At 29.9% G+C, this 18,974-nt stretch overlaps 1 protein-coding gene across 1 annotated transcript in view; it reads right to left on the bottom strand.

Annotated features, from left to right (window-relative positions):
* Positions 1–4,019: 4,019 nt before the first annotated feature.
* The window catches only part of LOC111036608 (sushi, von Willebrand factor type A, EGF and pentraxin domain-containing protein 1), a 32,117-nt gene continuing 17,162 nt past the window's right edge, over positions 4,020–18,974 (bottom strand). The window contains exons 3-13 of the mRNA XM_022318692.1: positions 15,359–15,571; positions 12,585–12,808; positions 11,037–11,248; positions 9,867–10,099; positions 9,590–9,766; positions 9,339–9,518; positions 9,085–9,267; positions 8,831–8,988; positions 8,489–8,648; positions 8,322–8,403; positions 4,020–6,153 (exon numbers count right to left, since the gene is read on the bottom strand). Of these exons, the coding sequence (XP_022174384.1) occupies positions 5,769–6,153; positions 8,322–8,403; positions 8,489–8,648; positions 8,831–8,988; positions 9,085–9,267; positions 9,339–9,518; positions 9,590–9,766; positions 9,867–10,099; positions 11,037–11,248; positions 12,585–12,808; positions 15,359–15,571 (2,207 nt within the window). The 3' untranslated portion in view covers positions 4,020–5,768. The remainder of the gene's footprint in view (positions 6,154–8,321; positions 8,404–8,488; positions 8,649–8,830; positions 8,989–9,084; positions 9,268–9,338; positions 9,519–9,589; positions 9,767–9,866; positions 10,100–11,036; positions 11,249–12,584; positions 12,809–15,358; positions 15,572–18,974) is intronic.

The raw sequence follows: 18,974 nt of genomic DNA, 5'->3' as shown, positions 1-18,974 counted from the left end.
CAATACCTCTATTTTTTAAAATACACGTTATTACGTCAACCACAATGCTTATGATAATTATAATGGCCAATACTATATAATGTTATACACATATAGTACCATACTGTTTTTAATTTTTATATTTTTAATTCTGTTATACATCCTGTATTTTAATGACTGATAAGTATTCCAAGAAATAGGAGTTATTAGTTATTACACGCCTACTTAAAAGTTGAGACATTTGATCAAATTATCAGTTAGGTGACCAATATATTTAAGTTGGATAACGAGACGCTGAGTAATTTTTTTATGTAATACTTAACATATTTCGAGCAAACGGATTAAACATTTTTATTTTAAACTTAAAAAAAAACTAATTTCTAACTTCTACTCTAACTTAAGTTGGAGTCAACTAAAGCCACAATTCCATTCAAAACAATTAGTGAATACTAGGTTGTCGAAGTAAAGAAATGTATAGGCAAAAATTAACTTAGGTAGTTCAATAAAAATAAAAAGTAAAGGCGAACCGCGAACGTGGCACACTCAGAAGGTACCTAAACAGAAGAAGGAAAAAATTCCGATACTATAATATTGTAGGTACCACACTACCATTGACTATAATATATAGGTAGGTACCACGAGCTAAGATCTTCTACAAATGAAGAGTGGAGACGGGCGAATATTGCTGTTTCTTCGACGGTGGATTACTGCACGACTAGTGACTACACTTAAGCCGTGGCACGGCCAGCCGGCCAGGTTTAACCGAAAGAGTCTCGATGTCTACACACTCTACACGTGAGTTTATTTTCATATTATATTGGGGCTTAAATTTAGTTTTTAGACTTAAATTAAATATTTATTGCCACTGAAAATCTGTTAATTTGGTAACGCAAAAACATATTCTTTCTCCCAAAAGCGCCAATGTATAAAATACCCGAGCTCGAACAATCCAAACGCCGTCTTTGTTTCACTACGCGAAGTTTTATACGTGTGTTTATTTGGCCTATACGATACGCCAGGTTAAACCTTAGGTTTTTGTGAATTATTTAAATTGACCTTTACATTTTTTTATACACTAATACGTTTAATAGTAGGTATGCACATAATATTTATTTCTACTTACACCTATTTTAGCGTCCTTATTACCCTACATATAGGTAGGTATTGAATATTTTAAATTTAGGTATTTTGATACAGTTATTTTAACTATTTTATTATAATAATATAATGACTTCGATACAAATTGATTTCTATGTTGACTCACACTCTTAAAACGCACTCTTTTATAGACGTTTTCAGAAGCCAATTATGATTAAAAAAATTTCACAGGTTTCGTCGTATCAGTTTCTAGATCAACCCGTGTGATATAAAATAGGAATTAGGTATTCATGTTTTTTTACGTTCTTTCGAAAAATATACGCACTGTATTCAATGATGAATAGTTATAAATTATATATAGTTCATAAAAAAACATCATTAGTTTATACATATTATGTTGATATGTGTATATATTATATACTTATACAGACATACAGTTATACTTTTTAAATCTTTCATATTTGAAATCGTGTAAATAATTTAACTTAACAGTCAGGTATTACTGGTTTCAATTTTATTATACCTACAAGGTGTCTAGGGTCACAGGGGGAAAAACGCATTTTAAAAATTAAAAACATAAAATAAAATATGAAATAATGTAGATAGTTGTAGAATGTGGAAATACAGTGTATTCTAACTTATAATCCCATTAGTGTAACAATTATTAAATTCATCATTAAATGATCAGAGGATTACATATTACTATTTATTAGTAATTACCTTGTGGTGATCTGTTCTCATATATAGCTAAATGCCTATACGCAGAGTTCTGTGTTATGCATCTTTTAGTTTTAAACATTCTGAATAATATTCTGTTTTGGTTAAATATTTAATGTTACGAAAAATATGCTACCCAATTAGTTTACCCACTTATTTTATTTCTGAGCACAAAATGAATAAAATACGAGAGATCAAATAATACAAACGCGCGCCGTTCGCCGTCATCATTTTTCCTGCCCCCGGCCGTAGGATAATTATAATTAAAACCTATGTCTAAGCAGGTACTTAAAATTACACTTCGGTTTAATTAATAGAAATATCCTCATAACTGATAAGTCACAAGACACAATTTTAATTTTTAACTGTTAAATTTTCGAAATCCAATGTTCGAAGTTATTTGAAACTATTAATTTAGTGTTTAACATATATTTTGTTGTTATATTATGTATTCATATTACAATATATGAAAGTTATACATAACTTTTATTCTTTACCTAATATATATTATAAGGACGTACAGTGGCGTCAATACTCAATGAAATAGTTGAACATAGTTTAAGGGCCAACTTCACGGGCACAATATTGTTCATATTATCGCAATAATCGCATTTGATAAATTCATTAAATTATTTGTTGGTTATAATTTATTATTCACCAAATATTAAATATGTGCAAACAATATTTAAATACTAGTTAATAGTTACTTTTAGATTCTGAGTGGAGCGATGAATTTATAAATTTTACAATTATGTGTTTTTTTCGAATTTGTGTATAAGCTATACTTATAAGTAGTCTAAAAAATTGCTTTATTTTCAACCTTAGTATCTTGTTCGATGGGAAAGTAAATCTTGTTGGTACATTGGGGGAGGTCAAAATTTAAAATTCTCATTAGTTTTAAGTTTAAGTGTTGATAAGGAATAACGAGAATTTTTACACAAAGCAGTTTTTGACAAAATCGATTTTGGTTTTTGGTGTTACTCTAAAACAAATAGCCGTAGATACATGCAATTATCACTGAATGTTTATATTAGAATTTTCTAAACTCCATACAATTTTCAAAATATTTTGACTTGTTTTGAGCTGTTTAGGTACGGACATTTTCAGTTTCCAATTTATTTAGTTTTTTTTATTATAAATGTAATAAAATTTATTTATTGGGTCAAAAAGCGTTAAAATTTAGTACAAGACTCCTAATATTTTTTGATAATAGCAGTTTAAATATATTAAAAATACAAATGCTCGATTTTGTGTTTGTCTCATAAGCATTTAAAGTTTTAAAGAATTGTAAGTACGTAAAAATTGCGAAAATGTGTGAATTATTACACCATAAACAACCACCCATTACCCCTAAAAAATACTACAGAGTAGAGGTATTGGTACAGGGCTCCGTGTTCAGCGCAACTGATGCCTTTGATTCCATCTTCACCAAAAAGTAACTTGGGCCCAAGGCCCAGAACTAATTCAATCAAAAATTAAGTTTATCATTAAAATCTATTGATCTATCACTTTATAAATTTAACAATTACTAGTCCAATTACTTATATGACTTGACTTTATAGGTCATTAAATCATAACACTGTTGATATACGTTGGCAGAAATGACACATAATTGAACTTTTAAATTAAAATATAAGTTAGTAAACTCGTAAAAATAGATATATTTAGCAGGGATAAAATACGCAGGTAATTTATAAGTCAAAATATATTATAATACTTTGGTTATGTTTACTATATTTACAAAATTCAATAATAATTAGTCTAAAGATAAACAATATGAAAATATTATATTTTTATATAGATAAACAATAAACGCGATCAACTTTGGCAGTAAAAATATGTTTCAATTTTTTACAATTCTGCTAACTACATAAAAAATAGAAACACATCATGTAATCATAATATAATCTAATTTGAACGTGTTTGTTAAAACCACGGTATATTATAATATACTGTGGTTAAACAGTTCATTAAAAAAAAAAAAAATATATAGTGTTATATTATATAAATAAATAAATAATTCACAATATATATATATAATAAATATTATTGTATAATAATAATAATAATTAAGCTTAAAAATGATTGACTTATATTTCAACGTCAGAAAAGGTAACATTAAAAATAATACAAATTATTGATAAATCATTTTATATTTGTATGTCCAATGCTGACAAATATAATATAATAGATCTTATATCTTATAAATAAAAAGAGACTAAAAATGAGGATTTTAAATTTTTGGTTGACTTAAAGCTTTATTTTTCTAACTGTCAGTCATTAATAGTTGTATTTCTACATTCTACAAGTGAAATAATTTTTAGGCTTGAGAATCAACTTTTTATATTATGCATAATGTTGTAATATAATATAAATGGACAAATAGAAAAATAAAGTGATACAATTTTTTAATAGCCAAAAGGTTATTTATCCAAATATTATAAAGACTCAAGATTAAAATATTTTGAAGAAAGAAAAGTCAAACAATGGACATAGGTACTTATCAGACTTTCTACGAAAATTATTAATTGCTACATTTTCCATTTATGTCTAATGTCTATATTATAAATTATAATGTATAGTAAAATATTTTATATACAGATTATTGTTTATTTAATTATTTAATATTTTCTACAATAAAAAAAAAGAAAAATGCATATACTATGGATTCGAGTTTTTTAATGAATCTATAGGTTTACTAAATGCATTTTTTATAGTTAATGAATACCTACCTATGTAAATGTAATTTAATTAACTGTTGTTTTTGTGAACTAATTGGAACTACGTAAATTAGGGAAGGTATGAACTGTATGTCATTGTAAAAATGTCATTAGTTAAAAAATAAAATTATAATAAATTGGTTCATTCGGGAGGTTGAATTGGTATATAGTGATTTTATTTGAAGTAAAATTTTGTATTTACAAAGCAATCACCAACACTTTGATATCTGTTTAAATCTACAATACATTTATTAGAAACCAATTTCAATGATAGTTTAAAATCACTGTTAATTGATACTATAACAGATAGTTGTCATAGTTAATCTTTTACATGAATTTTTTTCAACCAAATATCAAAGCACTCACCCGAAAATTATTATATTGAAAAACAAATAGAAAATAGAAATAATCCGAGGAAACTTGTTCCTAGGGCGACATTTTATCGACAGTTGTATTATTATTTTCTGTGTCCATATATTTAATAAGATAAAAATAAAAATAGTATTTAAGTCTTTGGTATTTATGAAAATGAGGGATGTGAAACCATTAATGTATATGTGACAATATATGACATGCAGAATCGGATTGTGGCTAACGCACTCGTAGCGGTTTTTTTACAGCTACAAACACTGATTATAACAAAAAAACAAGAACTTGTATGAAAATGTTTATTCCGGTAAAACTGAAGACGGTCGCAAATTGAACATTATTTATTGATAAGAATTTAAAGTTTAGAGGCTTCGGTGGGGACATACTGCGACATATTTTGTGGTTCGCTATACCTGTACTCCGCTCGTCTAAACTTTAAATGCTTATTAATAATAGGTACAAAACAATTCCTTCACAATATTCTATATTGGTAGATAATGTAGGTACATTAATCTTTTTCCTACTTGAGTGTTCTGGTTCAGTCGACAAACTGTACAAATAATAATATAATATACGATTGCATCCCTATATGTAGTACCTTAAGTTTCCCAAAAACTTTTTTCGAAACAACGAGCGATTCCACTGATGAAAGCGAATCAACCGCCCGTATACAATAATTAGTGTGTAATAATAAAAATAGGCATATACCTAACTAACGTTTAACTTTACGTGTATTATTAATATAATATTACTATGACCGCGCGACGTCAGCAGCTGCTGCAGTTATACCTATTAATATATTATTAATCATCATACTGCAGTACAAGTCGTGTGCGACGTCGAAATATCTCGCCCGTAATAATTAATGCAGTTCGAGGGCCCGCATCAATATCGGTTGGCCGCCCTGTTCTGGTGATGGTGATGGTGGTGGTGATGCCTGGACGATTTCTTATTGTGGTCCATCGCCGCCGCCGTCGACCGCGGGTGGTACACGTCGTTGACGACCAGCTCGGATCCGTCGCGCATGCTCTCGACGCGTGGCGACCCGTCGGCCGCGGTATCCTTGCGCCTACCTCCAGCGTGGTGGTGATGGTGGTGATGGTGCGGCCGCGAGTGTTTAGGCGACGCGGCCGTCTGGTGCAGGTTCTCCCACGCCTGCCTGTAGTACCGGTTCAGGCCTCCCCGGCTCTCGGAACCGGACGAGTCCAGCGAGGCGACCGTGTTGGTGTCTGGCGACGCACGGTGCCGGAAATGTTTGGCACTGCGATTCCTGCGGATGCGAATAAGATAGATATTAATATGCAGGTAGGTATTGTACGTTATGCATTGTGATCGTGGAAGTGATTATGCGTTTACTGAAAACGCGACGACTTGCAGTTATTATTTCAAAAAGGTTCGATTTTCGTTTACCGCCAAAAATAATCGAAAAAACTATCGATCATTATTGATTAATATTTTGACGTAAAGAAACATTATTATTTGGTAGTATGCGTACACGCCATCAGCTGTACCTACCCAGTGATTAGTTTAACCATGTGTGCACGTTTTAGGGTAGGGGATCGCGGGGTTCCTTAGCACTTCCAACTTTCAAATAATCACTCCAATATATTATATTAAGAATATATCAGCGTACTATTTGATCTCTCTGAATCATGTGCAACATACCAAATTTACGTTCAGTAGAACTGATACTCTGTTGGCAGTCTATGATGTTACTTTTAGTATTTGAATGAATCAACCTATCATCGAACTTTAAGTTAAGGATATTACCTATGTCACTAAGTTAGCTATTTTATCATAATTTAATTTTTATATAAGTTATGAGTGTGTAAATTATTATAGTTCAAAAATTTCATCAAAAATTTAAACATTGTAAAAAAGCAAACGTAGTGACACAGGAAATGTTTTTAACTTAAAGTTTAATAATAAGTGAATTCACTCAAGTTATATACAATGACAATCGTGGCATATTAGTTACAATAGGAATAACGCAAGATTTCTGTCTGCTAAACGTTAATATGCTGTATTTCGAGAACGTCGGAGAGCGAAAACAAATTAAGCGCTTATATTCTCTTAATATAATATATTTCCGAAATCATACAAAGAAATTGTGGTTTATATATTTTTTATTTCAAAATTTATTTTCATAAAGACATTTGATGCTTACAAGATTTGTAATATTTGTACAACACATTTATTTTATAAAATCAAAAATTTTATCTTGTACAACTATTAACATTTTTATTGATATTTTATTCATAAATCATAGTAGGTAAAGTTAATAATTATTCATCTGTTAAGTATTTTATTAATTTAATAAAATGTAAAGAGTCAAGTTGAAGTATGCGGATGTCCTAATGTCTTCTCCGTTTTGAAGCAATTTATTTTAATCGATATAATAACTATTAAATAATACCTATAATATTATTTTTGACATGAATGACAATCGAACCTTTTTAAATTTTGGCGGTAATGGAAAAAAAAAACTTTTGGCAAAACGACTAATACATGCCCATCATAATATAAGCGTGCGCACTGATTTTGATTTATTTTTTGATCGGTGTTTTCGTTGAGAATTTCACTTGGAATCCTAAATTTTCTTTAGAATATAATATAATTTAATTCTAAGGTCTTCGATAACCCTTTTTCCACCACATGTTTTTAGCTATACCTGAATTAAAGTGTCCTGTGCGCACGCCTAATTACGAGTAAGTAATAGTAAGGTATCCGTGGTCACCAACATTCAAACTCTAATAACACCGTGCTACCACCCATAATATAAAATATAAAAGCGTGCGAAAAACAGAAGCATGTCGTGCGTCAAAACGGTGCGCCATAAAATAATATTATTGTTACGATAGTCGGACGAGAACAACGCAACAACTACAACAATAACATCAACAACAACAACAACAACAACAACAACAACAACAACAACAACAACAGTAATAATGACGGTAATAACAACAATAGCAGTGCGATTAGAAAACGTTGTGGTGATACATATCAGTCGTACCTTAGACTTATGGGTTTCTGGTAGGTATACGGTTTGTTTTTGTTTTGTTTTGTTTTGGTACGGGTACACGTTAAGATTATAATGTGTCTATCGGTGTGCGGTTATTGTCATAGCGGGTTAGAGAAATAGCCAGCTCGGCTTCTATACGCCCTAGAGAACTGACGCCGTCCGACTTGCTGGTCGGGGAACGGCATTGCCAGTAGTGTATACCATCGGGACGGCATGTTATTCGCACCGGACGGAAGTTTGTGGTTCCTATTGCTGTAAACAAAAACAAAACAGCCCACATATAGCAGCCGACAAGCGATTTTTGTTGTTAGTCGCACAGACACACAAGGATTTCAGACGCGCACAATTGTTTTTCATTTTTTAAACTTAAGTCCTACATTGCTGCAGCACACCGCGTAGTTAAATCACGTTACCTTTTCACGAGTATGACGATGGTGGTCACAACTGCTGCTAGGAACACGAATGCTCCGAACACACCCAATGCGATTATTGCTCCTGTTTTACACAAACACAAACGAAAATCGAAGTTATTATAGTAACCTACTATTGAAGATTACGAAATGTATCAAGTATAAATTACCCAAATTCAGTTTGGGGCCGAGCCGGTGTTCGCTTTCCACCTGAGACGGTATGTTGGCCGCATTCGGGTTTGTTCGGACGTGAACGCTATCCGGAATCTCGTTGTCTTGCGGATGCGCCGAGGCGATTACCACATTGGATGACGTTTGGCCGCTATCGTCCTAATGAAGAGAAAGTAACATTTGCTCAGTTTCCGGTTGATAAAGCACCGAATTTTCAGATTTGAACTAATAATCTCGGATAAACTATGTATATCGAGCTTGCTTCAAATTTGTTACCCAAAGAAAGTGAATACGTCTACTTTTCTTTGTAGCAGACTTCATAATATAGTAAATTAACATACCTGATCGTTAGCTGGTTTCGTCAATATAGTTGGTTTAGTTGTAAACGGCCGTGGTTTTTCACGATTAGGAGTCGGTGGCGCACGGCTGCTAGGAACAGTACTTGTCGATACAGTCTTGGTCACTAACACGGCCGGTACAATCGGCGTTTTGGTTTCTTCTGAATAACAAATATTTCACGTTCAATATGGTGTATAATTAATAATCGAATACAATTAACTGAACAGAATGTACCATAAATAACCGCAATACTAACCTTTGCAATAAGGTGGCTTATTATCGTACTGACCACTTGGTAAGCATAATAATTGTTTAGGTCCAACCAAACGGAATCGTCTGGACACACAAGTGTACTCCACTAGTGTTCCAACAATACTTTCATTGTTTGACATCTGATATTCGCCATTAGGAATTACCGGAGGATCTTCACATTTTTGGACTTAACAGAAAAAATACATTTGTATTAGTTAAATAATAATTAAAAATGCATAAGAATATTATTTGCACTACCTGCACATTTTGGAGGTGGTCCATCCCATCTTTCGTCTAAATCACAAATTAATCTATCTCTGCCAATCATTTTATGTCCCTCATTGCAACTATATTGTACCTGGCTTAAATAGTTGACAGTACCGTTGATTAGTTTATAGCTGCCGTTTGAAATGTCCGCAGGAAAACCACATTGAATTCCTGTAAAAAAAGCACGGACCAGTTAAAACTTTTAAGTCTTAACAGATTTAAAAATATTTTTTTTAACTTACGTTTACATACTGGTGGAAATTCATTATAAAACCCTGTTCCGAGACACGTACGAGTAGACGGTCCGATCAACAGATGGCCCTCATCACAAGAATACTCAACCGCGGTGCCGACATTGAAGTTTTCAGCTACCATTGTTGAATTTGGAGGCTGTTCTGGCCTACCACAAGCAGTCGGTTCTATGCGAAAAAATAAAAAAAATATTTTATAACTAAAATAATTACAATTTATTCGTACATGGTATTTATTTAATAATACTAAATATAAATTAACACTAACGGTGTTGGCATATGAAATTTAGCGGAGCATTGCAATTAGTTTCTGACCATAACCAGCCTTTGGAACCATCAAATCGTGCGCAATCGCCTCCATTTACAGATGTCGCTTCAGAACCGCTTGACGGTACACTCCAGAACGTTACTGTTTGATCATCACCATTTAACCATTTCCAATTTTTGTTGTTGTGAGTGTCCCTTACGGCACCCATCCAATATTGACTTTGTGAATCACTCCTGAAAATAGTAACATAATCAAGTGACTTAGGTGTAAAAATAGAGAGAGGGTTATTAATTTGTGATATTGGTAGGTATATGTATTAAAGTAAGTATATTGTTTGGTAATTATACAGCATACAAGATGATTATTCACCAACCATGCTCACCTCCATTTTTTACTCTAAGAACGAATTTATTCAATTTCAGATATTGAAATTTTGAATATGCTATAGAGACTGTAATATAGACCATATTGTCATTTATTTAGATTTTTATACCATTTGAAGAGTGTCCTATGCTTATAGACACTTCTTTTTTTCAAATTAGAGCTACTATTTTTTCTGTAAATGGTTTATCAGATGATGTTTTTAAAAATGTTGATGTTTAATCAATATTTGAACTAGTTGTTTCTAAATTATTAAAATATATACTCTAAGAATTACTTAGGATTAATTAATTCAAAAACTACTCGTTTAAATTTAAATTTATGTACATCTACGTCTTAAAAAAGCCTTGTGCTTATCAATTTACAGGAATTGGAGTTGATTCTCATTTTAAATAAAAACATTGGTATCACTACAGGACACTTATTAAATGGATCAAAAATGATAAACAGTTAAAAACATTAATCTTTTAATCTTAAGAGTATTAAAAAATCAGAATTCAAAATGCATTAATCTTATTAATTAAAAAATTGTGGTTAGTATCATAGGCTAGAGTAATGAATTTATATGGGGGGGGGGCTATTTTTTACTATGTCTATCGCCGACGCTGCCGGAACTTCTTGCGAATTTTGGAAGGGGCTCAACAGAACTCTGTGAGGATTAGCCCTATCATTCTACGCCTATGGCTAGTATGTTTGGTAAATCACCATATATTTACTATATGTATTAGTTTTTAATTAAATTGAGTTTTTATTCAAATACATATTCCTATTAAATATATTTTAACTTGCCTATGTCTTCTCCATAGCTCCCAGCTGACGAATCCCTGTAACGCGGGGTTACTTTCATCAACCAATGTGCCACCTCTTGATCTACAAAACCCTAACGCGTCTCTTAAGTTCATTGGCTGCCGGTTATAAAATATATAACACTTTCCGTTATACGTAGCAGTACTTCCTGGTGGTTGATCTCTGAATTGCGGACATCTCTCAATCGGTAACGCCTGGAAATAATATGAATAAATTAATTTATAACCATTGTTCTGCATAGGGTAGGTGACTAGTTTCGAATTTTTTTTTTTAAAATACAGGTAAATTGTGTTTTGATAATAATAATTTCTAATATTACCTATATTTGTATGTAATTATAATTGATCTCTAAACATGCACCTGCCTATTCATTTATTTATATGTTAAAGTATTAAATCTAAATGTTGTAATCTCATGAAATTGAAATACCTAGACACTTCATACTCTCTAATAAAATAAACCGATATTTTTTGCAGTGCCCATATTATTGTCGCTTGTCTGTACGCATCGGGAATATGAAGATTTTACTTAAATGTACATGTATTACTAATTGTACCACTACTTGATCTATGTATAATATGTTATAACAATTATACTATTATATTGTATTGTGCAATTCAAATTTCAACCAGAATCAATCTTGCAATATCAATAATAATAAATAAAAAAATATATATAGGTAAATTATAATTTAAATAAAAGTATTTAATTTTTAAAATAACAAAAATGTACTGTAATTAAAATAAAATAATTTTTATAATTGTAAAAAATATCATTTTAGCCAACTTGTTTTTTGTTATTTTGAAATTTAATTTGAATTATATAAGTGATATACGTATACAGTTTACTAATATTAATGTAAAATAAAACAAAAATTGATTAGTTAGGTTGTTTTTTTACAAACTTATTTTTTATCAATTAAAATATTATTGCATTGTATACACAAATAAGAACAATAAGTAATTTTGATTTTATATAGTGACATAAATTAGTGAGTTTGAGGGGATATACTTAGTATTGTCATGCGACGGTTACATTGTTATAAGTTATAAGTTGTAAAGTTTTATAATGGTTTACTTTTACTTATAATTTAATATCTAATATTTATTTTGTAACATCATCATGTTTGATATTTGTACTTCAATAATCTAATAATAATGATTTTTACCTTTTTAAAGTTATTTATAATGTGAAGACTTAAATAATTTATAACCAGCAGACCGAATTGTGTGTGGTAACTATCTATTGTATGATTTTTTTAGATGAAGTATTCATTTCATTTTGTATACATAAGCACTTTTAACCACCTACATTAATACGTTAAATGATAGAATAATGAATTCAAGACTTTAACTGTAACACATCAAGTATTATATAATATGTAAGTATATTAAGTATGAGTCTACGTACATTTAAAATTAATTTTTAAAAGTATTTTGAATTAATTAAAAAGTTTAGTTAAACTAATATATTAAATTAACTAAATATTTTATTTTTACATTACAATAACCTTAGGTCTTATAAACTTACTTGATCGGTATAGACAAACGCTTCACAAATTGATAACTGAGTGGATCCACTAGCGGTTTCCATGTGGACACTAACGAATGCTCCTGGCATAGGTGGATTGCACGGAAGGAACAACGGTTTTCCTTCATCAATAAACCCAGTGAATCGGTTGCATATAGGATTTGTGCCCAGGTCGGGCCTGTTGTTTCCCACTCGCACGACTATCGTAGCAGGTTTGTTTTTACCTGTAATCAATGCCGACATAAGTTAACAGGCAACACTTAGATTTTATTTATATGATTTTATGTAAACAATCATAAGTAGTGTTTATCGTGTCATTATGACAAGCCCTATTACTTGGGAAATCTTCAGACAATGTGAAAAGTTATTTTCCAAAAATCAAATGTATTTACATTGTTTTATTATACACAGGCGACAATATAGGTAGTTAGACAGTGACTTTAATATAAAATACTAGTATTATAGTGGGTACCACTTTCTTTGACCGGTTTTTTGTGCACGTTTTTCGCACGTGCTAATAGAATATTGAATGATAATATGAATTGGTTTTATTCATTGTAACTAATTTACCAAAAATACCTCTATGAATACAAACAACTCAAACATAATACAATATTTATATTTAGATTATCAAACTTTTTTTTTGTAGTAACGAAATTCCTCCTGAGGTGAAAACAATCGTGTACTTATTTATCTTTTTCATAAGAAACCCAAACATAACATAATTTATTGTTCGTTATATTTTCTTTTTTGCATCATTTGTTTAGTATGAAGTTATAACAAAAAATAAGAACTTAAAATTGTCTATCTACATTTTTGAACTAAATAAAAATAAAAATGTTTGCAAGACCAACTGAATATGGTACGACATTCTGTGATGCAATCTATTTGTCCTATTTGTATGCAAGCTTGAAGCTCTGCTAACAAAACATAATAAAAAATAAAAAGTCAATACGATGATTAATCAAAATGAAGAATAAACAATGAACTGATAAATCAAGTTAATAAATAACTAAGAATTGTATTTGCATATTAATGATTAATAACATTCAATGCTGATTCCGTGAAATATGTTTTCTAAAATTATGCATTTTACTCACTTTAGATCATTAAATTTTCTGATAGTACCCATTATTTCGAAAGTATTGTTATTTAAAGTTAAGTTATATATTTAACACAGTTCTACAACTCTATATAAACTATTAAAATCAGAGAAATCAAAATATGTTTTAAATATGGGTTAAGCAGAGTTACTACCTACATAACTTTTTACGAGGTATCTGTGTAAATAGGTGGGTAGGTAGGTGTTTTATTGCACCAACAGTCATTTATCTAGGTTTTTTTCTTTTAATAGCAGGGTAAATTATGTAGTTTTCCCAATCATTTATAATTTTATTGCAGATGACCTAAAATTATACTCTGAAATTAAATCCATAATGATAATTTTTAAGAAAATGCTTGATGCATTTTAGCATTGATTATAAATATTGTAGTATACAATGTCTAAGAAATAGTACCAATGAATCATCTCGATATCAAATTGATAAATGATTACATTAGTTTAAATTATGTATTATTTATAATATTGTGGTCAATGTCGATGTATTAACAAAATATACTTACAACTTTATTTTTTTTTATTAAAATAAAAGTTTGTAATTTCTTGTTAAATAATTGTATACTTTTCATGAATATACTAATTACTTTAATATGGTACTTATTAAAATTAAATCTTAGTAAATTCGAACTTGCCGATAAATTATACCTACTTCATAGTAATACCCATAGTACCTACTCCAACTACCTAATTAAATAAATTAGATATATTATAAATAGTATTATAGAGTTCGAAAAATACTTTTTTATAATATATTTGTTTTAAATTTCACCAAGTAAAAATACCTTTAGTTTTGTATTATAAAAGTATAAAAATGTGTTTTAAGAATGTAATTAATTCTATAGTTATAATAAAATAGTTATAGCTAGAAAAAATATTTTGGCGTCTGATACCAATTTCTTGTATACATATTCATATAAATGATTTCCGTTTTCGATTATTATTTTACATTCCATTTCATCAGTTCAACAATGTTAAGTTATTTTTTTCGATATTTAGGTTCTTAGTATAATCACCCCATTAGACATTAACCATGTTACAATCAATTAAAAATAAATTAACAAATGCTCAATTTTAGTTTGTTTGTGAAGTTCAAAATTGAAAATGCGCACAAAGTTAAAATCACTATGTGTTGAATAATATTTTAAATTATGTTCTAGTTTTTTTAAAATGGTATTAACATTATCATATTATTTTTAACGCATATTTTTTGGTATGTCTCACCTCTAAGGAAATATAAATATATAAATAAAGTTGTAATGTCGTTATTTATTTTTATAGAGTTATCGTGCTATTAATAAATCAAATTACAATGAATTAGAATACCTAACTTAACGAAAAAACACAATTCATTAATTATGTTTTTTTCGTTAAGTTGGGCATTCTTGGTACACTCAAGATACTCTCAATTACTGGCGTACGCTGGTTTTAATTAACCAATCCATTTTATACCATTTTATTTCTCATTTATTTTTATAATATTATGACTTGATTATTTTTATTTTATAATTATTATCAAACACTTTCTCATAGTTATTTAAAACTTTTGGTATTATGATTTTTAATGTTGCATTACAATAATCCATCAACTAAAACGTTTTCTTAATATTGTTATTTGGTTATGGTATACCTAATAATTTTAAATTAAAATACTTACCACAACAGGCTTTACCGAAATCCAGTCTCACCAACTGCACCATGTACGGTTCCAACAGATTAACATACCACCATGGGGTGCGTTCCGGTTTAGTGAGTGTGCATGTTTCGGGGCTGAAAAATGAACTGGTGCTACCATCGATGGCTTTTTGAGGTAGGCCGCCGGGTTCTGAGCTGATTTGCATAGGCGCTTTGCCCGCAGCAACATTTAACACTATCCAACAAAATACGACATAACATTATATATTTATATTATATTATATTTATCGACTATTTACATAGGTATGTCATACACAGTGAAATCTTGTAAAACTGGTGTAATTATAAGATAATATAATTTATAAGTACAATATTATACATATATTTAAAACGAAAGTACTACATCAGAAAAAATACTGGATCATATAAAGAACTATATTTTTAATCCAAAATTTTTGCTATCATTTATAATCTGTTGATATTTGCTACTTTCTTTCACAAGAATTTTAACCATTTGAATATTATATTGTTATATTATGATATTTGAATAAATTAAAACTAACCTATTCACATTTTAGGTATATAATATTATATATTATATAGTTATAGGCATTAATGTATTATACATACCCATTACATACCTACTATATGTTATATTATAATAATTTTGTAAATCAATCAATGATTATCATGTAGTCTACTCAAGCTCTAAATAGTCGTATTACTTCACTTTTTAGTTTGTGCGAGAAAACCAAAACGAATTTGCCATGTAAAATCATAAGATCCAATAGCATCACGGTCGTATCGAACGATCGAGTTTGTGGGTCATAGAACATGGATCAGCGTAAACGTTGTCGTTCTTACCTCAACCATAATAATAGTAACAATAAAAAATATGTTTAAAGAGAAAGAAAGATAGAAAAGAAATTCTATCCGTTATTTTAATTAGGTATGGGTTTTTAATTTTCAGTATTTAGTTTTTTGTTCATATTTGCTTATGTTACGATGTCGTGTTTGGGTACAATTTATTTTCCATTTAAAACCATATAGATTACGATTACATGAAATTAAACAACAAGTGCCCATGAATATTACTTATAATAATATATAATATTAATATTTGTATGCCACACATAAATACATAATACATGGGCACATGGCGATAAATTGTTTAGTTTTTGGACTGAAAACTGTGTTCGTGTTCGTTGCATTGGCCATTTATGTATGGATGTACATATACTTATGGGTACTGTACATCGATTAAAATTTTCCGGAAGAAGTCGCGCATGATCCTCCGAGGAGAATTCAATTTGTTTCGCTTCGGTCGAGCAATTATTATACGTGCTCTAACACAATAATACTAAATCGGGTAACTATATAGGTATACCTACATATTATAGTAGATACTATATACAATTTTCTATATAGTTTATACTATATATACTACCTACTATACACCTATCTACGAGCGGTGGCTGCGTGGAAATTTCATCTTAAACGTTTTTGTATTATTATAATATAGACATATATTATAGTAATAATTTACCGGATCACATGAGCTCATTATTTTTAGTCATAATATAATAATATAATATATTATAATGTAACACATTGTGTCGCAGAAATACAAAAGAGTAGAACAGAGGAGTAAACACATCATGTATTCATATGTGTAAGTATCTATCATATAGCCATGACTCAAAATCGACTTAGGAAATTTTCAGTACACACTACGTCAGTCGTGTGTGTGTCCATAACATAGTTAGTATCGTGCATATATTTATTTAATAATATATGCGTATGCACGGCGTTATAGCCTGGAAACTTTCCTATATGTAGGTCTTCCGGCCGGATGGAACGCAGCCAGTGAAAGCGGAGGGAGTGGTCATGGTCTGTGTGATTCAACCTCCTCAACGGTTAGCAACAGCACAAACCCTATATTATTAGTTGTGTCAACAGTCATAAAATACTATCATACTTCTTAATAATGAAATTCCTGACCACGCCAGCGCAGACATTAAGACGGAATTCCGACTGTTAATCATCACATAATTGGCTAGGCACCTATACATTCTACACAGATACTTAAGAAATAATTTTCTTCTTACGACTTTACTGTTGAGTACTTACCCACAATGCTGCTTGGAAATGAATCATTCAATACAATGTAATTTTATGTAGTGATTTAAACTTAAGATGGTGTATATTTTGTATATTATGTAAAATATTAATTCATCTTTGAAATCCATGTTATGTATACGGAGTTACAATCAATGCTTGATTAAATAAAGATTAGAAAAATGTGTAGAAACTCTAAATACGTCAAATGTTAGTAATGCTCTAATTTAAAGTAACAATATCGTTTGTATTTTATTAGGTATAGTTAAATAAAATTAAAATAAGAATAATAGATCATTAATTGTGTTAACTGAGCCCTGATTTTTAGATTGTAAAAATTGTATGTGCGTCTTGATTTTATAAATCATAGGTACATAAACCTATTTAAAAATGAAGTTAAAATTATTTTTATTTTTCAATTTTATGTTTTCATTTTCATTTCGTTAGTAATGTATGCAAATTTGTATCTAGCTTTTAGATACAAATGTACAATAATATTTAATCATTTCTCCTTACAAAATATTAGTAGTGATAAGTTAACTTTGTTAAAAATATTTTTAACTATCTTGATTCTACGTAATATTTATGATAAATTTATCAATAAAATAAATATTTATATTTTGCTATTTTAGTGCTTCTTAAGAGTAATTTTCAGCAATTTACGATTTATCGTACATTGTAATTTTGTACGCAATAAAATAGCTACATTAATTTTTACGGTAAAAATGTTGCCTGTAAATTAAAACGGCCAGTGTTCACTGCAGCGATTCTATTGTAATTTTATTGGTAAATATTATAAAAGCCGAATTCACTGAAAATAAAATTGATATTTTTACTATACCTACCTAATATAGCCGAATCGTGTTAAAATTATCCTAAATTTAAATACAGCTAATTAATAATTGTTATAACTTACAATTTAAAAAGAATAATATACATTCTACTTAAATATACTGATATTTTATAAATTAGTTTTTAGACCAATCTCTGTATACGATCCTTCACACCGAAGTGATGGTTAAAAATTACTTAAAGGTATTATTATCAAAAACTCAATTACACCTTGTAAAAAAACATTCTCATGCATGGTCGTTGTTTAATGTATTAAACCATTATAAACCGATGAACAAAAATAATAATGATGATTATGTTGGAAACTTATTGACGAAAAAACACACCAACAGTTATTGGTTGAACAGACGAATCGTCGGAAAACCTAGAGCACGTTTCAAGTGAGGTAGAACCGGTTGTATATTCGTCTGTTCGATTTTTTTCCATTATATTCTCGTCTACAATCTACGAGGCAAATGAAAAATATAACCGACGTGCTTTATTCAATCGGCAAAGAAAACCATCATTTTTGTGTAGCGTCTGTGGTTTGAGCAGTTCCAAATGAGTGGACTCGCCGGCGGACAAGCAAAAAGCGAAAATTACACTATACTATTGTAACTATTGTTGATCGACCCCTCCTTAAGCCCCGATGATTGGTCCTCAGGTCATGCAACTCTTACAATACCTCT

This window comes from Myzus persicae, unplaced genomic scaffold (genome assembly GCF_001856785.1).
Source record: "Myzus persicae strain clone G006 unplaced genomic scaffold, MPER_G0061.0, whole genome shotgun sequence".
Taxonomy (NCBI): domain Eukaryota; kingdom Metazoa; phylum Arthropoda; class Insecta; order Hemiptera; family Aphididae; genus Myzus; species Myzus persicae.
This window is presented reverse-complemented; position numbering and strand designations above follow the sequence as displayed.